The sequence below is a fragment of the Pongo abelii genome, chromosome 21, assembly GCF_028885655.2.
Source record: "Pongo abelii isolate AG06213 chromosome 21, NHGRI_mPonAbe1-v2.0_pri, whole genome shotgun sequence".
Taxonomy (NCBI): domain Eukaryota; kingdom Metazoa; phylum Chordata; class Mammalia; order Primates; family Hominidae; genus Pongo; species Pongo abelii.
This window is the reverse complement of record NC_072006.2, coordinates 35,713,872-35,730,993: the sequence shown is the minus strand read 5'-3', so window position 1 is coordinate 35,730,993 and position 17,122 is coordinate 35,713,872. Positions and strand designations below refer to the sequence as shown.

The window sequence follows — 17,122 nt, the reverse complement described above, 5'->3', positions numbered from 1 at the left end:
GCCTCCCGAGTAGCTGGGACTACAGGCGCATGCCACCACACCCAGCTAATTTATTTTTATTTTTAGTAGAAACAGGATTTTACCATGTCAGCCAGGCTGGTCTCAAACTCCTGACCTCAAATGATCAGTCCGCGTTGGCCTCCCAAAGTGTTGGGATTATAGGCGTGAGCCACCGCGCTTGGCCGTATTTCTTTTTAATACAGACAGGGTTTCACCATGTTGGTCAGGCTGGTCTCGAACTCCTGACCTCGTGGTCTGCCTGTCGCGGACTCCCAAAGTGCTGAGATTACAGAGGTGAGCCACCGCACCCGGGCCAAAGTTTTAAAAGCACAAAATGAGGCCGGGCATGGTGGCTCACGCCTGTAATCCCAGCACGTTGGGAGGCCTAGACGGGCAGATCATGAGGTCAGGAGATGGAGACCATCCTGGTTAACACGGTGAAACCCCCTCTCTACTAAAAATACAAAAAAAATTAGCCAGGGTGGTGGCGGGCGCCTGTAGTCCCAGCTACTTGGGAGGCTGAGGCAGGAGAATGGCGTGAACCCGGGAGGTGGAGCTTGCAGTGAGCCGAGATTGCGCCACTGCACTCCAGCATGGGCGACACAGCAAGACTACGTCTCTAAATAAATAAATAAATAAATAAAATAAAAATAAAACACAAAGTGAGCAGGGTGTGGTAGCACGCACCTGTAGTCCTAACTACTCAGGAGGCTGAAGTGGGAGGATGGCATGAGTCCAGGAGTTCAAGGTTACAGTGAGCTATGACTGCCCCACTGCACTCCAGCCTGGACTACGGTGAGAGCCTGTCTCAAAAACCAACAAGCAAAATACCCACCCACAGACAGCTTAGTTTACATATATAGCAAAAATCTTCCAAGCCACCTAACTCCTTTGTATATTCCTTGTCCTCAAATTTACTCAAATAGTATCTCCCTTTTTTTTTTTAATGTCTTGGAGACTCTTCCGTAAGTATCTATTGAGGACACACTACGTGTGATTTCCACGTATTTATTTATTTTACTTAATCCTCACAGCCATTAAGTAGACGAGGAACGTGGAGCTCAGAGATGGGAAGTCACTTGCCTGAAGCCGCAGGTTGGTAAACATCAGACTCTAGGTAATTTGATAATTTGTGTCCATTTATGAAGTGCCTGCCGTAGCCAGGCCCTCAGGATTGTCCCAAACCTTTATAGTCACTCTTACAACAAATACTGAGTGCCTTCATGTTTCAGGCAACGGGCCAAGTGTTGGGGCTACGGTGGAGAGGAAAACAAAGGCTTAGCCCATGGTTGAGGGAGGTTCAATTGTTCACCCCATTTTTCAGGTAAGAAAACCAAGGAAGAGAAGGGAAAGAAAGTGTCCTGAGGTCACACGAAAATAGCTGAGGCTCGGCGCGGTGCCTAACACCTCTAATCCTAGCACTTTGGGAGGCCGAGGTGGGAAGATTGCTTGAGCCTGAGTTCGAGACCAGCCTGAGCAAGAGTGAGAACCGCCGTCTCAACCAGGAAAAAAAAAAAAAAAAAAAGCAGCCAGGCGTGGTGGGACACACCTATAGTCCCACCTGAGGCGGGAGGATCGCTTGAGCCCAGGAGGTCGAGGTTGCAGTGGGCCGTGATCGCGCCACTGCACTTCAGCCTGGGCGACAGAGTGAGACCCTGCTGCACAAATAAAAGAGAAAAGGGAAAAGAGCGGAGACAAGCAGCCCCGCTTTACAGGTAGGGAAACTGAGGCACAGAGAAGTAAAACGACCTACCCAAGGAAACCCAGCTAGTAAAGGCAGGGACGCAGATCGCAGGCTCTTGGAGCTCACTAGTCCCCGCCGGGCGGCGCTTGGCCCCTCCTTCCCCCCGGCGGGCGTGGCCAGGCCGGGCCCGCCCCCTCCCCTGCGCGCGTTCCTGGCAGCCCGGCCGGCCGTTTCCTGCCTGCGTCGCTGGGCGGGCGGGCAGCCCATCTGGCGGCCCCCGCGGGGCGGCGCGGGGAGGCGGCCCAGACTTGCTGGAGCCAGGCGCCGGCCCGGGGGCCCCCCTGCCCGCCTGGAGAACCCAGGTGTGGCCGCGGCGGGGGTGGGGGGTGGTGCTTTCCTTCCCGCTCGCTCGGCCCTTCCTGACGCACCAGGGCAGGATGCAGCCTCCTCCCGTCCTCTCCTCGGCCTCCGCCTCCCGCGCGCTGGCCCGGAATGCTGGAGGGAATCCAAACGCGGGGCGGGGAGGCAGGGGCAGGTCCCTGAGGCCCCGCCCCTGATAGCCATTTGATACCACCGCAAGTCTTGCCCGTGTTTTGGGGTGACTCAGCTTCCCTGCTTGTGCAAGAACAGCTGAACTCTGACCTCCTGGATGGCCGACTCTTGCCTTGCTCTTCAGGGATCCCAGACACGATCGTAGGAACCGGAGGCACTACTGCCCTAAGCCATAGCGCTTGACATTATCCATTTATTCAGCAGTTTGAAGTCGCGGCAAGCGGCGTTTGACCACTTCTGTTCCCTGCCTAGTGCTTAACTGGTACCTGGTGCCGGCCTGATGGAGGCTCTGAAGGCTTTCCCTCAGAAAGCTGGACCCACCCTGGGAAGCAGGTCCTAACCCCCCTTCACAGTCGAGCACAAGACCGCTCCATTCACACTGCAGGAGCCAGCCCTGCTGTCAGACTCTGAGGTTGCCAAACCCCCTTCTCCAATGCTGCCCCCAAAACAGGGAACCAGGGATCCATCATCCTGATCATGTCAAACAGCACCACGGTGAATACGAGTCTTGGAAGCCAGACGCTCTGGGTTCACATGCCCCCTGGGGCCTTACTTACGGTCTCTGCCTCAGTTTCCCCATCGTAAGAATGATGTAGGTACCTCAAAGGGTTGTTACAACGATTAAGTAAATCTAAGATACATTTGAAACTTGAACAACACGGGTTTGAATTGTGCAGGTGCACTTATACATGGACTTTTTTTCTACCTCTGCCACCCCTGAGACAGCAAGACCAACCCCCTCATCTTCCTCAACAAAAAGACCACGTTGAAGATCTTTATGTAGGATGATCCACTTTCACTGAATAATTTTTTTTTTTTTTTTGGGACGGAGTCTCACTCTGTCCCCCAGGCTGGAGTGCAATGGTGCAATCTTGGCTCACTGCAACCCCTGCCTCTTGGGTTCAAGTGATTCTCCCGCCTCAGCCTCCTGAGTAGCTGGGACCACAATCGCCTGCCACCACGCCGGGCTAATTTTTCTATTTTTAGTAGAGTCGGGGTTTCACCATATTGGCCAGGCTGGTCTCGAACTCCTGACTTTGTGATCCGCCTGCCTCTCTCGGCTTACTGCAAGCTCTGCCTCCTGGGTTCAGGCCATTCTCCTGCCTCAGTCTCCCGAGTAGCTGGGACTACAGGTGCCTGCCACCACGCCCGGCTAATTTTTTGTATTTTTAGTAGAGACAGGGTTTCACCGTGTTAGCCAGGATGGTCTTGATCTCCTGACCTCGTGATCTGCCCATCGTGACCTCCCAAAATGCTGGGATTACAGGCATGAGCCACCGTGCCCGGCTTTTACGATTTTCTTAATTACATTTTCTCTAGCTTACTCTATGGTACACAGTGTAGTACGTATAACATACAAAATGTTTTAACTGTTTATGTTATCAGGTAAGGCTTCTGGTCAACAGCAGGCTATTAGTTGTTTTGGGGGACTCAAAAGTTATACAGATTTTCGACCATGATGGGTTGGTGCCCCTAATCCCTGTGTTGTTCAAGGGTCAGTTGCACTAGCATAATGCTAGTCAAATGTGAAATACAGTCAAAGTGCACACTGGGGTCTCAGCAGGGCTGGTTTCCCCCTTGGAACCCTCTCTCCTATCGCAGTCATGGGAGACTGAGGTACAGAAACAGAATCTAATAAAGCAGGGTAGAACTTGGGTTCTAGAGCAGCTTCCTAATAATCCACCCCAAACCAAGTGAGGCTGGCATCCAGTCCACTCAGGGCCCTGCCCAACCACTCACACCCCCTCCCCAGCATGCAGGCCCAATCCTTGCCCGGCCTGGTGCCATTTTTCCATGGGACTCGGGCGGTGGCGGTTCACATCTGGAGTCTAGACTCTCAGGCTCTGCGGGCCAGGCCTACCGCCCGGGCTGGGCCACCACTGCCCGCTGTTTGCTCAGCTGAAGCTGGTTAATTGGAATTAGAGTGGCCTCTGCGGTGCTGGCTGGCCGGGCGGGCCCTGGTCCGCTGCTCCGGAGGTCTGCGGAACATCTGGCTGGGCCAGGACAGTCATTAGATGGCAGGCGCTCGGCGCCACTGCCACCTCAGCCTCTGCCGGGGGCTGGTGGTGACTCAATAAGGCCTTTGTGGGCCCTGGGCCGCAGAGCCAACCATGCTGTGTGCCTGGGCTGCCTGCCCCATCTGCCGCCCTCGGAGGGGCCTTGTTCCAGGACCACATGGCCTCAGAGTTGGATGGAGTGGGTAGAGATTCCAGAAGCCCCTGAAAGGGAACCCCCCTCCATGAAAGGAAGAAGCCTTTTGAAATTTTCTACCCCTTTTCCTTCCTATAGAACCCTGGAGCCAGTAAAATTGGGTGGCTGGGGCTCAGGGATGCCCAGCACACCAGCCACAGTGACTTGTTCCCAGAGGTCTGGGGAGGAGCTGCGGTCCGTAGGAACCTGGAATTGTTTGGCTTGGCTAAGGTCAAATCGATGTCCACGGGCAAGCTGCCTCAATTCCCTCATCTGCACAGTGGAGCTAATAATAGCACATACAGCCCAAGACTCAGAAGGAAGTGAAATCCTCTATCAAGGTGCTTAGTACATGTCAATACCTAGTGAGGGTATTACAATCATACTCCTGAGTTTCTGGTCATGATTGTCCTTTGGCCACTTCCAAACTGGAAGCCACTGTTATGTTCAGCCTTTGAACCTGAAGCTTGGGCAAGGGAGAGCCCTGGGTCTGTCAGTCCAGTGGCCACCCGCTCCTGTCTGTTTCCCCACTCGGTGACCTCATACCAGGTGGGTGGATGAGGGTTGTGGCCAGTTTGCCTGATTTAGGGTGGTGCGGGGTCGGTCTCCTGCTGGCCAGGGCTGCTGTCTTCAGCAAACTTTAGGGAAACCCGGGCCCTGAGATTTCAGCTCTTAGGCCCCAGAAGGCCTCTAAGAATCACTAGGCTCAGTCCTTCCCCACTCTAGCCTCTAGAGGTCCTGGCCCTTGTGCCATGACTGGCCCCACAGTAGTCATTTTGGGAAGAAACCCAGGAATGGGCAGAATGGAAGAGACAAAGCCTTGATCTTCAGGGCAACCTAGAGTCTGAGCCCTCACTAGCCGAAGCCATATGGCCACAGGGACCAGGGAGGCTGGCAGGTTCTACAGTTACTGCTTCCCTTGTGAGTCAGGTCAGCCCTGGGTACTCCCCACCACTCTCACCACGGTGAGTGGGAGACTCTCATCTGCCAACACCCTTGCTGCCCCCAAGTATTTCAAGGAAGGTGGTGAGAAAAGTGCTAGCTGGTGAGCGAGAAGGGCTCGTGGGCCCCCTCTACTGGCTAAAAGGTGTTTTAGGGGTGCTGGGCTGGCCAGGCACTGGGGTGGGCACCCTTAAGGGGCTTGCAGAAAAGATTTTGGGTGGGCAGGTGAGACCTAGAAAACCCAGGGCAAGACACTGGGTGCTTAAACAGAGAACCTTCCAGGAGCACAGTGGCCCACCCTGGCCATGGGATGAGTTTTTAATGTGAGGCAAAATCAGTCCACAATACAAAATCTAAAAATCACAGCCACTTTTCCCACCCGGCTCCCGGGGAGGGGGGAAGCTGGGGGTTTCTTTTGCCTGCAGGGTGTGGGGAGGAGCAGAGGAGGGCCAAGAAAGGGAGAGGGAAACAGAGGCCACAGAGGCCTGGCTGGAGTTATCCTGCTGCCCCTGCCCTGTCCTGGAGCTGCCCTCGGCCTCCTGTGCCCTCTGCCCGTGCACGCCTGTGTGGGCCCAGCCCCCATTCTGTCTGGTCTGGCCCTGAGAGGCTCGGGCACCAGCCGCATCATTTCTCTTTCTTCTCCAGCCCCTTCGATGCTGATGCCTCTGTTCCCTCTTTGGATTCTGTCACTGCCGCTGGATCCTTAGGATTTGACTCCTCATAACTGACCAAAAAACAAAACAATAAAAATTCATTTAGAGGAGAGGGTGAGCAGAACCTTGGTTGTCCCCTTCCCCCACCCCCATCCTAGGAAAGCGCCTGGTCACATGCGGAGCGTCAGCCCTGTGTCTACTGCCCAGCACCTAACAGCGCCTGGCCCCAGCCCTGCCGCATGCCCTCCTCAGGCAGGCTGCCCTGCTTTCTCTGAGCCCGGGGGTACCAGGAGGCAGCAAGGGCAGCAGCCAATGGAAGAGAGGTTGGGCCTGGGCTTGTGTGGGCCGACTTCAAGCTTCCTGAACCTTCTGCTGTAGCGTGGAAAAAGGGGCGGCCATGACAAAGCTACAAGAGATGGAGATAGGCTGCCTCCCAGGGCACACGGCATGAATCAAACAGCTCAACCCCAGAGGTGAGGGCCCTGCTGTACTGGCAAGTGGCAAGGTGCTGCTTTGAAGACAGACACCCTGGCTTAGCTCCTTCTATGGGCTTCATTTTTCGAGCAACTGAGTTCATGCCAAAGACAATACACATCTTTTCTCACCAGATCAACCCTGTGAGGCAGGAATGTGCCCACTTACAGATGAAGAAAGTGACTTGCCTAAGGTTATACATACACCTTGAATGGTAACAGTATCTACTACTGCATGCCAAGGGCCATATCCATCCACTATGATGTGGGCCCCACATTACTGGTGAGGGCAGGAAGCTTCGGGGTTGTCCTGCTTCCCAGCCCCATGGCTGAGTGCAGCCACTGCCCGGTGGTTGTGGAGGAGCTGCTCTTGCAGCCTACTCCTAGCAATGGTCCCTGCCCTATGCACTGGAGCTGCAGTGTCTGCCCTACCTTGGGCCCCGGGGCAGTAGGGGGAAGCGGGCAGGTGGGCACCCGCTGGGCATTACATGGCGCTGGGATTCTGCGGGCGCCGGCGGCGAGGGCCAGCTAGCTTCTGCTGCATGGAGTCGGCCAGGCTGGCTGGGGAGCCCGAGACTGTGGGGAAGTGGGTGAGCCTCGGGGTATGAGGCAGGATTTCCGCCGAGGACTCGTAGCTGTGTGAGAGACAGAGAAGAGACAGAAAAAAAGAGATGGATAGGGAAAGACTAAGGGAGGACAGAGACTTCCTTTCCAAGGAGCGGAGAGCAGAACCGTCTTGTTTTTACCTATTTTTGCACTTCCAGATTTTATGGAAAGAAGTTGATATTTGGAGAATGAAAAAAGAAAAGATGCACCTAAGCAAAGGCACATCAGGCCGCTGTGCAAAAGAACAAGCATGCTCTAGAAGTGTATGTGCTGCTGTGGAAACACCTCTAAGAAATACCGTAGAAACCCAAGGTGCAGAATGCTCCAAGAATGCCACCATCTGTGCAAGAAAAAGTATACACACGTCAGTGCACAGGTGTCTGAATGTCTGTGTAATACTGCTGGCCTCTGTGGGGTAGCTGGAGCATGAGGGTGCTCTCTGTTACAGCTCTGGAATTTTTAACTATGTGAATGTGATACCAATATAAAAATAAGTAAATCAATAAAAAAAAGGAGGAAAATAAAAGGGAAAAGTAAAACAAAAGGTGGAAAATTGGGAGAGAAATGGGGAGAAAGGAGGGAGAGAGAGACAGAGAGATCATTTGCTTTTTACCCCAATCTAAGAACGTCCAGGGTGGGAGTGGAGGGCAAACAGTGGGGGCAGGGTACCTGTATGGCAGAACATTTAGCACCACACAGGTAAAGGCCAGGGGCACTCTCTGCTTTGTGTATTCAGAGCTTTGCCTGATGAGGGCACAATAGCATTGGGTGGTTACCCCAAGGGGAGGGGCAGGGAAACCTGGGCTGGATGGGAGGCATAGGGAGGGTGAGGGGTGGGTGCTAAGCTCAGGGATCGGGTGCCATGCCTGCTCCCAAAGCTCCCTGAGACCTGTCCCCAAGTTCACCCCTAGCCCCCACCTGCCTCAGACCACAGAGCTTTGCTGGGCGAGGCAATGTGGGCAGGCAGGCTGGGGGCTGGGGATTCTAGGCAGGACAGGGAGGGCAGAGGCAGGTCCGGGGGAGGGGTGAGTCACAGGCTCCCCTGCGGGGAGCCAGGTGCACAGAAGGCCCTGGCAGGCGCTCTAGGGACAGCTTGGAGGCCAGGGAGGTGGAACTGGGCAGAAGGCACCTGAGTAGGCAGCTTTAATTGCAACTGGCAGCTATTTCTAGGTCCCTGGCAGGCAGGGTCAGCAGTGCTGGGGGCAGACACCTGTTGGAGTCACGCAGGCCTTGGGGTATGGGTGGGGCTGTGTGCAGGGTGTGCTGGGTGTGGATATGGCCCTGGGGAAGGGGTATCTGTGTGAGATACAAACAGAGAGAAAGCAGTGAGCTGTGGGTTAAAGCCACAGAGGCGAATGAACAGGGACTGACACCTGCCTTCTACTCGGGGCACTTTCTACCACACCAGGGCATCCCACACGCCCCCTGTTCTATTACTCACATGTGAAAACTGAGGCCATGGGAGGGGAAGACATGCCTGAAGTCACCTGGGGGCACAGTCACCTAGGGCTTCTGACAGTAGGCAGAGAAAAATCCACAACAGCTATTCTTAAGATCCGGCTAGCATTTGGATGGGGGGATGCCTAGAGGGCCCTGATGCCTTGCGCTCCCGACTCCTGGCCCAGTGGAAGGTTCCCACTGGTGCCCACAGGCCAGGTACCCATGTACTGGTGAAAAAGGCAAGGGGTGGGGCTGGTGGTGGGAACAATGTTCCCCTGGAGAGGTGTAAAGAAACCCCCAGCAGGTTCCACTGACTGCCAGCAGGCGCACTGGTGCCCATGAGGACATCTGCCCCCCACTCTGCCTTACCTGAACATCTCTGTCACTTCTCCCTTGGCCAGCGCCACCAGGACAGGAAAACCGATGCAGGCGGGGACCAGGTATAGGAGGGCAGGCTATGAAAGGACACAGGCTGGTGAAGCCATGCTGGGCACGGCACTGCCTCAGGGCCGTGCCCAGCACCCCAAACCCCTCCTGGGCTGGACTTAAGGACAGTGACTGGTCCAGGACCATAGCAAGTCAGTGGCTGGGCCTGAACCCAGGGCTCCTAACTCCCAGACAAGGGTTGCTCCTCCCAAGAGGGAATGTAAGAAAACTAAGAAATTCAAGCAGGCAGGGCTTCAAGAGTTCCCAGGGGTTTGGCTGGCAGCATCTGAATCACCTGGGTCACCAGGTTCAAAAGGCAACTTCCTGGTTTGGTCCTATTCCCAGAGACTCTGCTTCCTGAGGTCTGGGGCTCACACACCTGCATTTTAGCAAATGCTCCAGGAGATGCTACTATAGTGATGATGACGCCACAGCTGCTATGTAATGACTACTTGTTGCAGCCTGTATTAAGGTGACCTAGCTGGTCACTGGCTCCCCCAGGATTTACATCCAAGCAATTTGGCATGTCTGTGCTGAGACTCCTGGTAAAGCTGGGTTTGGAAAAAAGGACGGTTATACTAAGACCCCGTTCATGAACATCTACTGTGCAGGCACTGAGCTTAGCCTTCCCAGGAAGTCAGCCCACTGCCACATCCCATGATGGTTATCCTTTTGCAGAGGAGGAAGACCAATGCTTCACAAGGAGAGGGAAAATAGCCCAGGACTCAGAGACCCAAATCTTTTTTTTTTTTTTTTTTTTTGGAGACAGAGTCTCTCATTCTTGTTGCCCAGGCTGCAGTGCAACGGCGCAATTTTGGCTCACTGCAACCTCCGCCTCCTGGGTTCAAGCGATTCTCCTGCTTCAGCCTCCTGAGGAGCTGGGACTACAGGTGCCCGCCACCACGCCCGGCTCATTTTTCTATTTTTACTAGAGATGGGGTTTCACCACGTTCGCCATGGTGGTCTCGAACTCCTGACCTCAGATGATCCGCCTGCCTCAGCCTCCCAAAGTGCTGGGATTATTGGCCTGAGGCACCACGCCCAGCCCAGAGTTTCTTTTTTCTTTTTTTTTTTTTTTGAGACGGAGTCTGGCTCTGTCGCCCAGGCTGGAGTGCAGTGGTGTGATCTCGGCTAACTGCAAGCTCTGCCTCCCAGGTTCACACCATTCTCCTGCCTCAGCCTCTGGAGTAGCTGGGACTACAGGTGCCTGCCACCACAGCCTCCCGAGTATCTGGGATTTGCGCCACTATGCCCAGCTAGTATTTGTATTTTTCAGTAGAGATGGGGTTTCACCATGTTGGCCAGGCTGGTGCACTTGAGTTCTTTCACATGGAGTCAGGTCCTTTGCTACATGCTCTGTAAGTCCCTCTAATTTCCCTCACAGCATTCCTCAGCAATTTTTTTTTTTTTTTTGAGACAGGGTCTCACTTTGTCTCCCAGACGAAAGTGCAGTGATATGAACATGGCTCACTGTAGCCTTGACCTTCTGGGCTCAAGTGATCCTCTCACCTCAGTCCTACAAGTTGCTGGGCCTACAGGTGTGCGCCTCCACGCCTGGCTAATTTTTGTATTTTTTGTAGAGACTGGTTGTCACCATTTTCCCCAGGCTGGTCTTGAACTCCTGAGCTCAAGTGATCCACCTGCTTTTGCCTCCGAAAGTGCTGGGATTACAGGTGTGAGCCATCGTGCCTGGCCTCCCCAGCAATTTGTAATGGAACATCCCCATAGGTGGTAAGTTCAGTGAGGGCGGGCCCACAGCTGTCTTGCTCACCGCAGTGTGCCCTGCATGCTGAAGAGGGCCTGGTAAATACTCAGTGAATGGCTCCTTCATGGTGCTTCTTCATGGGTGCTCATGAAGTGAAGAGATTGTCCTGGAGAGGGTGAGGAAACTTCGTTCTTTTTTTTTTCTGAGACAGAGTTTCCTTCTTGTTGCCCAGGCTGGAGTGCAGTGGTGCAATCTTGGCCTACTGCAACCTCCACCTCTCAGTTCAAGCGATTCTCCTGCCTCAGCCTCCTGACTAGCTGGGGTTACAGGCATGCTCCACCAAGCCCGGCTAATTTTGTGTTTTTAGTAGAGATGGGGTTTCTCCATGTAGGTCAGGCTGGTCTCAAACTCCCGACCTCATGTGATCCACCCACCTTGGCCTCCCAAAGTGCTCGGATTACAGGTGTGAGCCACCACACCTGGCCGGAGACTTCATTCTTAATGTAAAGCCAGCCCTTGGCCAGAGAACAAATAAGTCTTTCCCACATGCCCTTGATCCTAACATTCAGACTTATTTCTTGCCATCTGCCATAGGTGGGCTGTGATCAATACTGCTTTATGTATATTAAATTATTGAATCTAACAGTCCCTAAGTAGGATGGGTGTGGTGGCTCACGAATGTAATCCCAGCACTTTGGAAGGCTGAGGTGGGCAGGTCAGTTGAGGTCAGGAGTTTGAAACCAGACTGGCCAACATGGTGAAACCCCGTCTCTACTAAAAATATAAAAATCAGCTGGGCCTGGTGGTGCGCGCCTGTAATCCCAGCTACTTGGGAGGCTGAGGCAGGAGAATTGCTTGAGCCCAGGAGGCGGAGCTCCAATGAGCTGAGATCACACCACTGCACAAAGGCAGAGGTGACCCTTACCTAAAGCAATGCTAGCACTGGGACTACCTATGTGTTGAAGAGCTGGGGACCCCATGGGACAGGGTCCCCTCATGTCCTGGACCCCCTTTCCAAGAAAGATTTTCAGAGAGGTGCCCACTTAGATGACTGGGGAGAAGGGCTGGGCTGCTGCTGGGGAGTAACACAGGCCTTGGGCCAGGGTTCAGGAGTTCATTAGTCTGGAGTCCAGATCGCCACCCAGGGCCCAGCCTGACATAGTGTTCGCGTTCTCTCAGCGCTGCAGTTTCCCGATAAAGGAGAGGACTCCTGTGTGCCAGAGCTCTGAATGGGAGCCTCTTCTCAGTCCAGCCAGGCAGAGGGTGAGGTTGCCACCTTGTGGCCACTGGGGAAATTGGCTCTGGGCTTGGACTCCAATAAGGGGCTGAGAGCTGCAGAGACCTCCAAAAGGCCTCTTAACTAGTCCTCCAAATCAGGTCCAGTCACTCTCTGCGACCCTTGCCATATGCATGTTACTCTCAGCTTACACGCCATTGAAGCCCTTGAGCAGAAGTGAGAGGCGGTTCCACAATGGTTGTTCTTGGTTTTTCTAATTATGGGCTAGGGGCCTTTTGACCTTCTATAAAATAATACTGTACTAGGACTAAATGAGTTATTAGCAAAAGAGTTTAGCACAGTGCCTGGCACGAAGTGATTAAAAAAACCCCAGCTTTTGTGATTAATTCAAAGATGGCTCATCTGTATTTGGGCCCTGGGGAAGGGGAAAGGGGACAGAAGCAGCAAGCCCAGAGTTCCATGGTTACTGGGTGGTGCTGGGATTCACAACAGGGCTCCCTTAGCCCCTGTTCCATGCTGCCTTTCCCATGGCCGGGGCTTGAGAGCCTGGGTGTGGTCTCCATGCTGACCCAGGTTTGAATCCTGGCTTTACCACATACTTGCAGTGTGGCACCTGAACTCCAGTTTCCCCACCTGTTCACAAGGATCCTCATGAGTGCAGAGCCTGGCACGTGGAAGTGCTTAACAAACAGGAGCTCTGATTATTTCCAGTAGAGAGTAGGGCAATCCTGTCTGCTCACTTTCCCCTGAATCGTCCCCTCTCCAGGCCACACTGAGGGCTCCCAGTCCTTGTGCTATGTTGCTTCATTCTGTGGCGGCTCAGTACTCCATCCTCATCTTGGTGGGAAAAGGAGGCAGAGCCTGGGCTACTTGGGAGTAGGGGGAGGGACGCCCCAATACCCAACACCCACTCGAATCCTGTTCTTTTTTTTTTTTGAGACGGAGTCTTGCTCTGTCGCCCAGGCTAAGTGCAGTGGTGCGATCTTGGCTCACTGCCAGCTCCGTCTCCCAGGTTCACACCATTCTCCTGCCTCAGCCTCCAGAGTAGCTGGGACTACAGGCGCCCGCCACCATGCCTGGCTAATTTTTTGTATTTTTAGTAGAGACGGGGTTTCACCGTTAGCCAGGATGGTCTCAATCTCCTGACCTCGTGATCCACCCACCTCGGCCTCCCGAAGTGCTGGGATTACAGGTGTGAGCCACCGCGCCCGGCCCCAATCCTGTTCTTCTCTGCCTGGTTCCCACTATCAAGGCTGAGAAGCCAAATCCTCTTTCCTGGACTCTCCTGTAGCCAGGGTGGCTTTAGGACCCCAATCTGGCCCATGAGATGCTGAGAGGGTTCTGGGAAAGTTCCTGCCTTCCTGATGAAGGCAGCAGGCATGGCTGTTAGGCTTTTCCCTCCTTCTTGCCTCTAATGTACCCATGCTGCCTAGAGCAGTGGCAGCCATCTTGCAATCACAAATGGAAGGCCAAGAGAATCACAGACATGCCTGCTCCAACACCAGTGGGGAGTGCCTATCTCTGGACTGCTTGCATTTACAAATAAATCCTCTGTAAGTCCCTCTATTTGCAGTGAGGCGTTCCTGACACTCTAATACCATCCTGCTCACCTGAGCATGCTTGAAGATGTGCATGATGAAGATGGTAAGGCCCAGGCCAAAGATGTAGGCTGCAAAGCTGGTGTAGAAGTAGGTGTGGGTATTCTTCTTCAAGCTTCAGGGAAGGTGTGAAGAAAGAGGAGGAAGGTTACATATAGGGACTGGAGTAGTAACACCCCTTCTGAGGGAGCTGGGGAAGACCCTAGAGGTTGTGGGGGGTGACTGAACTCTGGGCTGGGAGTCTGGAGGTGGGTGTGCACGCTGATACTGCCCCCAGCTATGTGTCTCTGGACAAGTTGCTTTCCTTCTCTTAGCCTCAGTTTACTCATCTGCAAAATGGGAAAATGAGCTCATCTCCTTGGTAGTTATGATTATCAAATGCTGCAACTTATAACAGTGGCTGTAAGACTTTAGGCAGCATAAAAATCATCTGGAAAGCTTGTGAAAAAATGCATGATTCTAGGTCCCACCCCCAGGGAGTCTGATCTAATAGCTCTAGAGCAGGGCCCAGGAATCTGCATTTTGAAAAAAACATCTGTGGTGAATCTCATACCGTTGGATCATGCTTTGAGAAACACAGATACAGAAACTGCAAAGGTAAGTTACTACTTTTAAGTGCAGTGGACATAATAGTTCAGTAGCCTATTTGTGGTACTAACTAGATGCTGGCTGCATGAATAAATGCCAGTGGCTTCCTGGAGGTGATTCATCCAAGATCAGCTTCAGAACAGATGAATCATATACAGCCCGGCATTGCCATTACGTGACTTCCCTCTCCAATGCCAGCTCCATAACCTCTGCATGTCCCCAGCACCTGGGATGTGCCCAGCCAGTACTATGGACTCAATTAACATTTGTGGAATGAATGAGTGCTTCTGACCCCCTTCTCTCCTTGTCCTGGGTGCTTCTAAGCCTTCAGCTGCAAGTACATTGAGAACTCGCCTATCGTGAGAACTGGGGTACAAGTGACTCCCTTTGGGAATGTTGCACTGATTCTGGAATCAGCTGAGGAGCTGCTTATGCTGTAAGCCCAGGCTAGAAATGAGACTCTGTCTCTGAGGGTGCTGGCAGTTGAATCTGTCTCTAGCAAATAGCCTGGGGGCTTCTTATGGGTTTCACTTTGTATTACCTCTGAACAGCCACGAGTAGAGACTGCTGGCACAGACATCCCTCTACTTACAGACTGGTCAGGTTTCTTCCAAAGGTGACTGTGAGCCCATATGCTCCTAAGGTTCGAAGTGGCACTACACAAATAACCCAGGTGTATGTGAGTGGGAAAAACCTAAGTTTCACATGGACACTGGATTTCCATGATGCTGGTAGTAAGTTTCTCATTACCACTGTCACTGTTATTGCTGCTTTTGCAACTATCAGGCATGAGGAAATCAAGAGAAGTTCACAAACCACCTCCAAGTTAAGTGCAACACCGCCAGCCCTCACAGGGATGACGGAGCATAAAATGGAGCTGTTGCTGGCGCCCCCTGCTGACGGCAAGTCCCGTTGCACAGGTGCATTAACTCGGTCAAGACTTTTCCTGTGTTTTAAATGCTGACCTAAGTTGCCCACCTTCTCCCCCTCGTGCTGTCTACAACAGACTGAAAAATGTCTGAGTAAAGAGAGGGCAGGGAACAGCTAGAGCAGCTGAGACATGGTGACCTGACCCTAGGCTGATAAAAGATGATGACGATGACTGCAACCAGGATTCAACCAAGAGCTACTGAGGTCAGTATGTGCTCAGCACTCTCTCCAGATTTTCATGGTAAGAACTCTTTTTATTAACTCAAGATGAGAAACCAGAGGCTCAGGAAGGTCAGGCCACTTGTCAAGGTCACACAATGAGAAAGCACTGTGAGTACCACCAGGCCCTTGTGGGTTTAAATCTCTTGGCCTGTGATTCTTAAAACAATTTTTTGACCACAAGCTCTTCAAACACTTAACTTCAAGATGCAAAATGCAGATAAAATCAGAATTGCTCTGGCTGCTGTGGGGATGGAGGGTCTGGTCTCCTGAGGTACCTTCTCTGAGCTCCTGAAGGCCACTGGAGAATCCCTGGAGAAGCCCATGCTGGGGCAGGCCCTCACTCACTCACCTGATGTCAAAGCGCAGCAGCAAGGCAATGAAGATCCCTGTGGGAGAAAGCTGGGGTTAGAGAGTGGCAGGGAAGCAGCAGGGCAGTGAACTAACAGGAGACTGGGTCCTGGTCCCCAACCTGGTATTCCATCTTGGAGCCATCATTGGAGACCAAGGGTGTGGCCAATACTCTCAAGTGCCAGCAGAAAGTCACATTTCTCTACCTAGAACAATGAGAGGGGCCCAGGATTTTGCTTTGGCCTGGGACTACAATGACCCAGCACCTCACCGCATCATACTATGTCACACTGTGTCTGCCCAAATGCTTATCAAGTGCCTGTGTACCAGGCGCTATGGGAAATGCAGGAGTAGGCAAAATCGCTGCTCCCACAGAGCTCAGACAGGAGGACAGGGTAGCCACACTATGACATACCTCAAATAGTCACGGAAATCACTGTGAGATTGTAACTGTTAAAGAGTGCTTCCACTTTGGAAGGCAGAGGTGGGTGGATCACGAGGTCAGGAGTTCGAGACCATCCTGGCCAACATGGCGAAACCTCGTCTCTACTAAAAATACAAAAATTAGCCAGACATAGTGGCATGCGCCTGTAGTCCCAGCTACTCGGGAGGCTGAGGCACAAGAATCGCTTGAACCCAGGAAGTGGAGGTTGCAGTGAGCCGAGATCGCGCCACTGCATTCCAGCCTGGTGACACAGCAAAACTCTGTCTCAAAAAAACAAAACAAAACAACAACAAAACACAAAAGCAAAAATTAGCCAGACGTGGTGGCAGGCACCTGTAGTCCCAGCTACTCGGGAGGCTGAGGCAGGAGAATCGCTTGAACCCAGGAGGTGGAGGTTGCAGTGAGCTGAGATCACCACTGCACTCCAGCCTGGACGACAGAGCAAGACTCCGTCTCAAAAAACAAAAAACAAAAAATCCCAAAATGAGCCAGGCATGGTGGTGCACGCCTGCAATTCTAGCTACTTGGGAGACTGAGGCAGGAGAATTGTGCTTCCCATGTTGTGAGAAGGTGTAACAGGATGAGACCTAGGCTGGGCAGGGGTGAAGGAGGGGAAAGAAGGAAGGCTTCTTGGAAATGCCACATGCCAGGAGGAGAGAACAGCATGTGCAAAGGTCCTGGAGAAAGAGTGCTCAGGAGATGTGGCAGGGACTGAGGGGCCACTAAGGCAGCTTGCCCACTGGCAGGAGATGAGGAGATAGACCAGCCCTGCAGGGCCCCCGAGGACCATGGGGAGGAGTTGGGTCTTTATCCTGAGTGAAGAGACGCACTGGAGGAGTTCTGAGCAGAACAACCTAAACAGATTTTGAAAAAGGCCCCTGTGGCAGCTGCGTGGCTGGAGGGGGGAGGAGGAGGGGCAAGCAGTGGGCCATTTGAAGGCTTCACAGGAGCACAGGAGAGGGTTACCTCGGTCCACCCACCGCACTCTAAAACTTGAAAACCGAGCCAATTGTAAGCAATGGTTCTGCTAAAAAAGAAAAAAAAAAAAAAGAAAGAGACATCCCGGAAGCCTAAGCATCCCCA

The 17,122-nt window shown here is 53.1% G+C and overlaps 1 protein-coding gene across 5 annotated transcripts in view; it reads right to left on the bottom strand.

Annotated features, from left to right (window-relative positions):
- Nucleotides 1–5,653: 5,653 nt before the first annotated feature.
- The window catches only part of HM13 (histocompatibility minor 13), a 55,274-nt gene continuing 43,805 nt past the window's right edge, over nucleotides 5,654–17,122 (bottom strand). The window contains exons 9-13 of one of the 5 annotated variants that reach the window (XM_024238642.3): nucleotides 15,596–15,632; nucleotides 13,519–13,621; nucleotides 8,910–8,995; nucleotides 7,399–7,440; nucleotides 5,654–6,092 (exon numbers count right to left, since the gene is read on the bottom strand). In XM_024238642.3, coding sequence (XP_024094410.1) covers nucleotides 5,993–6,092; nucleotides 7,399–7,440; nucleotides 8,910–8,995; nucleotides 13,519–13,621; nucleotides 15,596–15,632 — 368 coding nt within the window. In that variant the 3' untranslated portion in view covers nucleotides 5,654–5,992. Of the gene's footprint in view, nucleotides 6,093–6,952; nucleotides 7,130–7,240; nucleotides 7,441–8,909; nucleotides 8,996–10,356; nucleotides 10,838–13,518; nucleotides 13,622–15,595; nucleotides 15,633–17,122 lie in introns of those variants that run through there. The other 4 variants (XM_054541763.2, XR_010138791.1, XM_002830180.5 and 1 more) reach the window with 4 other exon arrangements.